Source organism: Macadamia integrifolia, chromosome 7 (assembly GCF_013358625.1).
Source record: "Macadamia integrifolia cultivar HAES 741 chromosome 7, SCU_Mint_v3, whole genome shotgun sequence".
Lineage (NCBI taxonomy): Eukaryota > Viridiplantae > Streptophyta > Magnoliopsida > Proteales > Proteaceae > Macadamia > Macadamia integrifolia.
Genome location: NC_056563.1, coordinates 6,959,062 through 6,971,016, shown reverse-complemented (window position 1 = coordinate 6,971,016; position 11,955 = coordinate 6,959,062). Strand labels below are relative to the sequence as shown.

The 11,955-nt window shown below is 38.4% G+C and overlaps 1 protein-coding gene across 1 annotated transcript; it reads left to right on the top strand.

Annotated features, from left to right (window-relative positions):
- Positions 1-1,921: 1,921 nt before the first annotated feature.
- LOC122083236 (cold shock protein 2-like) lies at positions 1,922-3,154 on the top strand. The gene has a single exon (XM_042650965.1). The coding sequence runs from the start codon at positions 2,184-2,186 to the stop codon at positions 2,883-2,885; it is 702 nt and encodes a 233-aa protein (XP_042506899.1). The 5' UTR covers positions 1,922-2,183; the 3' UTR covers positions 2,886-3,154.
- The last annotated feature ends 8,801 nt before the right edge of the window (positions 3,155-11,955 follow it).

Sequence of the window (11,955 nt, the reverse complement as noted above, 5' to 3'; positions counted from 1 at the left end):
GCCCACCATTGCATGCCTACTGACTAGGGCTGTCAATTCGTGGCCCGAACCGACTAAACCGATCGGGACCGATCATTCATAGACCGGCCCGGCCTGGATCATTTATTAAACGTGTCGGGCTTGAGCCCGGCCCGTTTATAAATGGTCGGTCTCGGTTTTACTACTTGGACTGTCGGGCACTCAACCGGGACCGATCGAATAACACCGGACCGAGACGGACCGAATAACACCCGACCGAGACCGGCCTATTGTGCACCGACTTGGCCCGACCCTTTAATGATTGTAGAATACCTATTTTACCCCCCAAATTAAAGAATAAAAACTAAAAAGTAAAGACATGTTCACATTTTAAATAATGGTTATATTTGGTATCATATATTGATTTATTTTCATTTTTTTGGGCTTGCATGAGTGGGTCAGAATATAAGAGCACATTTTAAAGAGGGTTCGTTTAAAAATCGGTTAAAGCTTGTTTAACATTAAACATGTCCGTAGTCCGGTTAAGGCCCGACTAAAGCCCGATTATATCCCGAGGCCGATCGACCGAATATAAAATGTACCATGCCCTCAATAACTAAGCCTGATTAGTTAAATGGGCGGACACGATGTAGCCTTTGAAAATCTTCAAGCCCGATTAAGTCCGATCAAAATCAGACCGGCCCGACCGATTGACACCCCTACTACTGACATACGAGGGAATTTGTGTTGCGGATTATACTATGTTGTCCTCTTCACAATCTATATGTGTTATTTTATTATTTTCTTTAAAAAATGTTTTTTTATTTTATTAATTTGTGAATAATGACATAAGGAGCCCACCCCTGAATTTGAATGTAAAACTTATTGTACGGTTTCCTAATTCCGTGCAACATTCTTAGAAAAATAACACGTGCTTAATTTTTTTAAGGGAAAATTACTTGGATTATTCAAAATCATGTTTTAACTTTATAAAATTACCCATCTAATCACATCTAATCACAAATTGAGTTTTTCGGTGTTACAAAAATATTCAAAACAATGATTCTTTTTCATCTTTCTTTTTTTTTTTTTTTTGGATAATTATGCCCCTATACAAGACAATACACGCAAATTGAGGACTGATTTCAATGAGTGAGGTGGTGATCAAAATAGCGGTAAAGTGTTGGATTCAACTCCTCTGTGGTGCAACATGGTGTCCAACATATATTCAACGGTCAGAAACGTCTTCGTATGGAGTCCAAGGTTGTCGCACGGAGCCTAAGGCATTTCTTGGCGTTGGATGCATTCCGAACACCATGTTGCGTCATAGAGGATCCAAATCCTAAAGTGTTACACAGGTTAGGTGTGGCTGCGTGTAACTGGGGTTTACCCTTAAGTTTGAATCGTAAAATTGGATATGTTTAAGGGGTTGCTTAGTAAAAATAAATAAATAAATAAATAAAAGATAGAAGGAAATCAAGGGTAAAAATGTAAAAAAAAATTATAATTGAAGGAGGGTACGTGAGACACTGTTTTAGGTATTTTTGTTGGAAAAAGAATACTACTGATTATGTGGTCCCTATGCCTACACACAAAAGGGTCGAAATGGCAACTATGTTCATATGAAATACTTCAAACCACCCCCCCCCCCATAATGCCCTTGTGCACTCAGTGCAGGGGCCATGTGATAAAGGTAACGTTCTCTTCCCATCTTTTGTAATATCCAAGCTTAATTTGGATAATTTGGTAAATGCATACGTTAGGTGGATAATTTTGTAAATTGGAACATGATTTTGAGTGATCTTGTAATTTTCTTTTTTTAAATATAAAATTTAAACTAGTTCCCGTCATTTATTATTCTGATTCTGAAGAGGAGACACGTGGCAAGTTATAGAACTATCGAGATCGATGTTCTTACTATAGCCCATATTGCTAAATCTACAGAAGCAACAAGAACGGATAACTGAAGGGTATTTCAGGACTCTCAAAGAAATAGAAATGCCCAAACCGTTTCGAGCTTCGGAGTGTCCTAGTGGCAGCTGATGCTTCGGAGTAGGAGCAAAGATGAAAACTCACAATTTGGAGCTTTCCAAATTCCAATCTCTTCTCTTTTGAGTTCTTTCACTTTCTCTCTCACTAATCATCTTTGAGGAGAAAGATTAGGGTTTACAAGTTTGAGTTGCAGAAGTAGCTCTTGTTCTTTAAGCTTTCTGTTGTGATCAGTAATGGCAGAAGGCAAGAGATCGACAGGAGTTGTGAAATGGTTCAGTGGGCAGAAGGGTTATGGCTTCATTACTCCAGGCGATGGGAGTGACGATATATTTGTTCACCAATCGTCGATCCGTGCAGATGGGTTTCGGACTCTTGGGGAGGGTGAGCAGGTTGAATTTGAGATCGGACGAGGTGATGATGGACGATCGAAGGCTGTCGATGTGACTGGACCGAATGGATCGCAGGTTTCTGGTGGTGGTGGACGTGGGTTTTCTGGGGGAAGAGGCAGGGATGGCGGTTATGGCAGTTTAGGTGGTGGGTTTGGTAGTGGTTTTGAAAGTGGCTTTGGAAGAGGGTGGCGAAGTGGTGGAAGAGGAGGGAGATCAGGTGGAGGAGGCTATGGTGGTGGTGGTGGTGGTGCGTGCTATAATTGTGGGAAAACTGGTCACTTGGCAAGGGACTGTTATCAAGGAAGTGGTGGTGGGAGATATGGTGGTGGAGGAAGATATGGCGGTGACGGAGGTGGTGGTGGAGGGAGATATGGCGGTGATGGAGGTGGTGGTGGTGGGAGATATGGCGGTGATGGAGGTGATGGTGGTGGGAGATATGGCGGTGATGGAGGCGGTGGCGGTGGTTATTACGGTGGTGGCAGGGGTTGTTACAATTGTGGTGAGCAAGGGCATATTGCGAGGGAATGCCCAAACGACCAGAGATGAGATCATGAGAATGAGGTCGTTTAACTGCTAGGTTGGGTTGGCAATTTGGTATTACTGCTCTCGATTTGGTTTTCTTTTGTGAATTTTCCTTATAATCTTCTGGGACGATTTTTTTTTTTTGGGGGGGGGGGGGGGGGGGGGGAAAGGGGGTCTGCTTCTCCTTTTTTGGGGTTGATTCTCATGCTTTTGCTGCGTGCTGTGGATAAATTGTTTATTCAGAAGATATAGTTATTTCTTCTTGTTAATGAAATCCTGTTTTTGTTGGCAAATGTTTTGGCTGCAATTCGTTGCTCTTTGATCTGGTCTTTAAGAATCCCTAGAACTTTGTAATGGGTCATTTCAGTTTTAGGTAGTTTGATATTACAACACAACCTCCTTTTGCATGTTAATATGTTGTTATCAATAACAGTCAACAGCCATGTCGGAAGCTTCTGAATTTTCATTTGTCCTTTTTTAAAGAGAAGACATTAAAGCACGTGAAGATATTCTGTTGGTTGGGATTTATGGCATACCATATAATAGAGAAAATAAAATAGTGTGAATGAAGACCAACGACAACCTAAGCCTTGTGTGAATGAAGACCATTAGTAAGAAAAAATTGGGAAACTCCACTGTTAGTAACTTTGTAAGGAATTTATTAGCGAGGCATCATATGGGTGTGATGCAGTCAGTCCTGGCCGTGGGGGTTAGTTTTGATTTTTCTTTTTTTCTCCTTTGTTTTTTGATGTTTGATTGTTAATAGTAATGGCTGGAATTAGGTCTGTGTTTTACAACTTGAAATTTGGAGTTATTATAAGAGTCCTAGATGGAATAGGGGACCTCAGCTGGTTGACAGGTCTGTTTAGTCAGTCTTAGTTTTTGAAATTTGTATTCGAGTTTCAGTAAGGATTTGGTCCGGGATACTCGAACATCAGTCCATGAGTCAGTCTATTATAAATTTTATAAAAATATATTTACAGGATATAAGCTTCCCCATGGTTTTATGAATTAAGAGATTTCAGCTTTCTTAAAGTACTGTGGATTTAGTCCTGTTCTTCTGAGTGGATTATCAGGTTCTTCAACCTGGTGGATTTCAAGGGAGTGATACAGGAGGAAACTTCCTTTATCCTTTTTCTATTTTCACTTCTTTATTCCTTCCATTCTCAGGTTAGTTTTCTCTATTTCCATAGTCTGCTGCACCCAAGGTTTAAAGTATCGGTGCATATCGTATTGTATTGGTCGAAACTATCTGTATCGGTCGGTATCAATACGATACACACCGATACAATACATTCACTATTAAAAGTTTTTTGGTGACGATATGTATCATATGATACATACAAAACCGCTGAATGGTTAAATTCCAAATGTATCGGTACGTACCGGTATGTATGATACTGTTTGATATGCTCAATATGTCACTTTAAAGTGGGCAAAATGCCTTTTGTGAAACCAGAATTATGAACAGACGCTGTGAGGTGAGTTTTTGGGCATTTTCTCTTCAAAATTACCCCACTAACGATTCCTAATAAAAGAAGAAATACCTATACTTCCTGGATTCAACGAAGATCAGGCTTCACCAATAAAAGGGAAGTGCACCACATCATCCTAGTCGCTCCTATTCTCGAAGAACCTCTCAGCAATGACTTTGAATTGCCCGGACACTCTTCATGGGACTCATGGCATCCAGAATAGACTGTTATTGCATGTAAGAAACCTCATCCTTTATAACAATTTCAATTGAATGCACTTGTCTCTCAATATAGTGTTCTCCATTGTAGTTTTTATGCATGATATATGTTATATTAATTTCAGTGATATATGTTATATTAATTTCAATGATATATGTTATATTAATTTCAGTGATATATATATATATATATATATATTTTCAATGAAGAAGTGTATTTCCATGTGTATCTTGTCCATTTTTGTGCGTTTCTTTAGTGTATCTTGCGTATATCTAATACGATATGATATGCTCCAATACGTCTTTTAAAATTACCTGACCGATATGGCGACCAATGCCAATACTTCAATCCTTGGCTGTAACCCTGTTTTTGTACCAGTTTTTATTTTTTTTTTCTTGTTACGTAACTCTCTCAGTTCTGCTATAGTTTCATCTCAAATTCTATATACTAGTTTCTGATTATACTCTCTTGAATCCTGGACTGTAATCGTCTAAATTATTGTTGAAATCTCAGCTACTACAACCCTGCCCTGTTTTCCTAGTGCTACTAGGAATACCCTATGCCTCACTGGCCATGTCTCAGATTCCTTAGATCTTTTGCAGACAGGTCTTACTAACTAATATTTACGCTCGACCAGAATTTCAGGTCAATCTAACCTTCCAATTTCAAACTTCAAAATTTCTCCTTAAATTGTTATTTCTACTCTGTTCTGGTGATCCTGATTTCCTGCAAATCTATTTCTAGTTTGGGACGTTAGTGGGGTTTTGCAATATGGATGAGATGTGTATGTGCCTTTCCTTCTATCTTGAACTTTTAAGTCCTTTCCCCTCCATCTCTCTGTCAACGCTGTTTCAGCAATTCTATGTGGAAGTAGATCAACGAATTCTCCCGTTGTTTGAGATGGAACTTTAAACAACAAATTGCAGTCGGCATCTCCACCTCTTGTATTGAATTCAGGACCTCATGAAATCTTTTCAGTGGTTAAAAAGTGTTCTACCTCACTGAATGACATCATACTTATGGTTTGGGTTTGGCTTTTAACTTTTATTTCTTACTTTTTTGGGAATTGAGCGCCACAAAGATTGCCAGAAAATTATTCCTCTTTGCATGTGCTGTACATGTGTTACCCAGTGGTGGTCAGGGACTTCTTTTCAAAGGGTCTGATTAGAAGATACTTTATAAAGAATCAGGTTGGTTATCGTTGGTATCATGGTTGATATAGTTCTTCATTTTTCTTTTGAGAGATCTTTTGGCAAGACATTATGAATATGATCGTTCCAACTTTGTTTTGATGCTAGCATTGAATGGTGATGGTGGTCATTTATTGTTAAGAAAATATGAAAAGGAATTGATAAATAAATTTGTGGCTTTGTATTGATTTTATGAGTTGTTTTTCATTGCTATTGTAACTGTTTGAAGCCTAACTAGTCTCTGTAAAACTGCACTTTAGCTCTCCCATGTCTAACTAAACTGTTCACATGCTTAACTAATAACTCCTTATATGGTCTTCATGCTTTTGACATGGCTGCAGAGGCTTTTTGGTACTTGTCAATTCAAGAAATGTCAATGCTATGTTGGTGCTTTGCTTTGAAAGCCTTTTCTACTTAAATGTGCATGTTTATTCAATGGTTTTACTTATTAAAAAACTAGAATAACACGACTACGAATTTCATGGCTCATTATTTCCTGCAAATACTTCTTTGTAAACCCCAAATCATTCACTCCTTCAATGCCTTTGATTTCTCAGACTTCGCTCACTGATATCTTTATGTTGACGTAGCAGTTTATTTCCAAAACTGAGGAACACTATGGGGCAGTGACAGAAATTCAACTTCTGCATAGGTCATTGGTTTGAAACGTTTTGTGTTTCTTGTGGAGCAGCCATGACTTTTTGGTATGTAAGTTCTTAAGTGAAAAGCTTGAGTACAGACTACACCTCTATGGAGTATGGACCAGTGTAATGGTTGCTCTTGTGACAGGTGTAACATTGCATCAAGGCATTATTGGATTGTCATTGGAAGCCAACGTAAATTTTTGGATTTTAGGAGTTTGAGATGCTGTAGTTTCTGAATTCAGACCACAGATTAGGGTTTTAATACCTCTCTTGAATAGGTGGGGATGAAGCAGATTTGCAAGGTGTTATAAGGCATGACATTTAATGTGGTTGTGCTTTGTACTGTGTCAATGATTAGAATGTTGACTTGTTCAAGGTCATCGAATGACACAGACTTCTAATTTATTTCTATCCTTTGGGCTCTATTTGGTTGGATGGAGATATTGAAAGGTAATATTTAAAATGGACCCCCCCAAAAAAATACTTATAACGAGAGAAAAATATATGCTATCAAAGTAATACCAACAACTGTATCTTTCATCTGATGTCTGTTGATTTCTCTAGAAAAAACATGGCAAAGGAGAAAAAAAAAAAAAAAAAAAACAGTATGAGGGTGTGATTCTACTGAACCAGGAATCAGTTGAGGGGGGAAAATATTAAGGCGCTGCCTAGGCGTCGCTGTCGTCTAGGTGACGCCTTGACAACTATGGTTGACAGGTAATGTGTATTGAAGTTTAGTTTGAGTTTGTAAATTAGAGTAGGATAATTGACAGGCTGACAGTAGAATAGGTTGTGTCCACGGGAGTTTTTGAATGCTTTGCAGTTTCAGTCTGAGAATAGGAATCCATGTGAAAGTTGGTTTTACTAGTAGGTTTATATTTGTGATCCTCCTTTTCAATTCTTATTTTTCTTCTTCTTACTTTTTAAATCTTCTGATTCCACACCAGGCTGATGCCCTGTTTTTCTGTCAATTTTCAGCTTGCTTCTTTGATACATATCTTTTCTAGGAATTGATAACTTGATCTGAAATTTGGTGGTTAACTTTTTTTGCATTCTCTCTTTGATAATGATCTTACTTTCCCGTTTCATCTTCACTGCATAAATCGATTTAAGAACCTGCTCTGTTTTGGGTTTTTCCTACAACCAGCACATCGCATTGACCAGGTGACTGTTAGTGAAATCTTACCTCTGTTTGATACTGGTTTGAGAAGTTACAGCTTTGATTTAATATTCTTGTCTACTTCCCCATCTCTTCTTTTTATTTCTGAAGTCTGAAATATTTACCCTTAGGTACAAGACTTAAGTAGTGTTTGTCTGTTTGATAAATACCAATAATTGGTTATCTGCAGAATTGCATTAAAACCTGGGTTCTGACTGGTTCTTCAAGTTTCTGCAATTAAGGTTTTGGTTATTAGTCTGGTTCTTGCCTTCGTACCCTTTAGATTCTATTCAGTTCAAATGAAAACATCCGCCTTTTGGGTTCATTTGTATTGAACGCATTGAATTAGTCAATGGCCCAGCTGCTCCAGACAGTTATAAAATCTTTAGTTACTATTTTCGGTAGCTGCTATTTCCTTGTTACACTTCTGAGTCAAAAGCTAGGCTAAGTGGGAGTTTCTATTTCCTTGTGGTTTCTATATCTTTTATCAGTTACTTTTTTAAACTTGCTTGGCAGTCAAGCGTAGGGAGTTTCTATTCTTGTAAGGTGCTATTGATTATTATAAATAAAGATGAAGGTTACAAGGCCCCGTGGTTTTGAGAATTGAAAAACAATGTCTACTTCAATGAAGCAGCAGTCTTGTGGTGAATCAAGATGCAACCCCAAGTGGTGATTCCTAGGTTGGGACTGGTGGTAAAGCCCTTCCCATAGGCCAGTGGTGGTGAAACCCTTATCATATCCTTTAATCCCCTACTTCCCATTTTCTTTCTGTAGTTCTATCATCTTTGTCCAGCAGAATTCCAGCAGCCATTCTTCACTGCCTTTCACAGGTGTTATCAGTGGTTGCTTTGATTTCTATTACAGTTCTCCAAGTTCTTAATAATTCTGATATGTTCCAGCACTATTTTAGTGTCGGCGATAGGTTACTTGACAGCACCACAGCCCAACTTTCAGTCTTCGATTGTAGAGAATCTAACCATCAATTTGTGTTGAGATTTAAATATGTTGTTTCACCCTCTTTCTACTCCCTTTGGTCCAAGTTTGAAGTCCGTAAGGCTGATGGATTGAAAGCTACATTAAATCTCCTTACTATTTTTTGTTCTCCCATACGTTCTATCTTCTGTTTCTGGTTGTTTCTCACAATCCATCTATTGGACGAACCTGAGATTTTAGGCATACAATCAGCCTAATAGGACTTTCCTTCGGCTGTAACTTCAGTCCCTTCCATTGACCTGATTGAGAGTTAGTTATTAGTACTTCTCTATTCTGCCCATAAAATTCTGTTATGTTTGTTCCTTGTGATTCTGGTGTTTTTGTAGGTTCGTCAGTGTTGACTTATCTCAGCCTGCCATACCTTCATAATTTGGTATTAGAGCTCTGGCCAGAAGTGAATTAACTCCCTCTGAGATGACCTATGTTCTACCCAAAAAAAAAAGAGAGATGGCCTATGTCCAAAATGCTCTTTGACCAATTTCTTGGGGAGTTTAGGCAACTGGATAAATGAATGGCTCGAATTCAACTATGTTTAACCAGTAAATGCTTGTAATGGATAAAGCAAAGACAGCCATCTAAGAGGAGGGCATTCTATCTTGTAGTAGGGGTGGAAAGCCATGATGATTTCAAACAAGGTTTGCGAGGCAACAAAACTAAAGCAGCATCACCAGAATACCCAGAATAAGTCACTGGGCAAAAGAGAGCACTGATCTGCATCCTGGTAAGTTTGATGCCATTCCAATGGTGCGCGGAAAAAGACGCCAATCGAAACGGCGTCATATGGAAGAGCTTTCAGAAAACTTCCTGGATCACAGGGACAGCTCGGGAAGACAGAAAGCCAGCGAAGAAAACTACAGGTTGCTTCGCCACCAACCTAAGTTGAGACTACTGTAGAGGCCTACATTAAAAAGGTTGAAACACTGGACGATGAGGTTGTGATAAATGCACTCAGCACTACAGTTGTCGCGGAGGTTGAAGAACCAGTTCTGAAAGATTCTATGGGTACACCGTCACAATTGAATCTGAGCCAGAGGTGGAGCCCTTTGAATTCATGATTCCACCCGCATTTTTTTCAGAAAAGAAAAAGGAAAAAAAGAGCCATTTCTTCAGGACTACATCCCTAGCTTATCATAAGCTGGTGGAGTAATATATGGACTGAGGTTCGATATCCATTCTATGGGGTTGATCCCTCAATTAACGAAAACTCGAGTTCAAGTTTCCTCAAGCCGGGGAGAGCAACCTCTGCTTCTACAAGCTAGAAAGTTTCACTATATGTAAACAAACTATGTTAATGACTAAAATGTGTTTCGGCATCATTGCCGTAATTCCTATTTATAGGGTCTTGCTGAGCAATGCTGATTCATGACTTCTGTATTTTTCATCCCAAATTTCAAATTATATTGACAATCATAAGGCCTCTTTAAGTGGATGAAGAATCTATGTGGAACACTAGTAAGATTCTGATATACATTCTGTTCTTCGTTGATACTAATATACTTTATCTTCTTGTCTCTTTATTTGTTTCTTTGTTTGGTGTAAATGAACACATTCTGAAGTCCATTTTCTCCCATAGCTGTAATTAAGGTGATCCTGTTTGCCTCTTCCTAGCCAGTTAGCTTGAAGGCTTTATCCTTGTGTGGTCCTCAAGGGCCTTCTAACATATGCGTCCAGACCTAAAGGTTTTAGCACATTGATTTGCTCGTTGCTTAGTTTTTCTGTTTCTTCTGTTGATGACAATATAAGTTTGCAAAACTGGTTATTATTGAAGATATGGATGCTGCACATCATTTTTTCGCTCATTAATTTACCTCTCAGGATGGTGGTTGCAGGATCTTGCATAGTTTCTTTACTAATTTTCACACCCCTTTCTCTCCTTTTGTGCCTTCCATTTCCTGCTTCTATGTGGATCATTCTCTGTATTTTTGTTCAAAAGAATGAAGATACTAAAGACTGTTTATAATGTTTGTTCAGATAAGCAAAATATGTGCCAGTTGTAACTCATTTTTGCAGGATATATACCTTTTGGAGCTCAACTGTTCTATAGGGAAAGATCTTGGGGTGAGACTTTTCAGTCGGTGAAGTAGCTTAGTTTTGTTTGAGGATCCAACCTTGGAGAAATATGGAAACTTTAACATTAGCATAACATATTAGGAAGGAATGAGAAATTTTATCATTTAGGTCATTTACCAAGGGCCTGTTTGATAACGTTTCAAGAAACGGAGTAAAAAGCGTTTGATAAAAGTGTTCTGTTTCACTTATTTTCAGAAATAGAAATATAAATGTTTATTATTTATGGTTCAAGAAACGACCTAGGCGAAACAAGTTTCCGTTTCTAGAAACGACTTGTGGCCATTCTTTCATTGGTTACTATCGATTTCTAAAAACATGACTTATCAAACACCTTCAATTCTGTTTCTGTTTCTAGAAACGGAAATTTATGTTTTTGCCGTTTCTTGAAACAGAAACGGCAGAAACGTTATCAAACGGGCCCCAAGATGAAGTTCTTTCTCAAGGATAACCCAATTATAAGTTCAATATAAATCCCTTTTTTTAGGGAGATGAACACATTTAGCACAAACAATTTGCCTCTTAAAGGTGCATCTTCCATTGAAGTTCATATGGCTCGACTCTTCTACTCAAGTTCCCTTACTTGATTTCTCCTAGATAGGCTCATGGGTGTTCCTGAGGTCATCCAAGTTTGATTCTTTTTGTCTTTGAAAATATCACCCAATGGGTGTTCCAATAAGTTTCCATACACCTATTGAAGTAGTTCCCACTTGATGTATTTATAAGTGTCCAAAGGAGCTCAAAAACCAAGTTGAAAAGCAACTTGAACGGATAAATTTTTACCCAATTGGTGTGCTGGTATATCGGTGGCATACCCTACTTTTTCCCTTAATTAACATAAACAAGTGTACATCTGAATCTATAGTTACACAATGCTTTTTCACCCTCGCCTTCTTTGCTGTCCTATGGGACGACGTTAAAATTATAATTCATTCTTTATAAAGACTAAATATTGGAAACATTTAACAAGATGATAAATATCATACAAGATAGCAAATATGTTCTATGGCCATTCTACCTGACTTCCTTCCTTAAACCAAGAAACAGAATATTCACAATTGGTCCAAACTTTGACTTTGACCCAGTCTTGTTCAATGGCACATTGTAGTCCTTGGAATAGACCCCTAGTCTCTGACTCTTGTGCACAACCTGCAACACCAGATGCAGGATGATGAATTGTGTGTTTTGTGCAAAATTGGGCGTGAAACATGGATTGGCATCTTTTCGTTTCTTGTAATTTCAGCTAGTGTCTCTATGTTGCAGGGCCATTAGGCCTTTAGATCGAACACCTACAATGTTCTTCTTTGTTGCATCTGGTTCTATCCTTTATGCCAAATACCTCTTTTT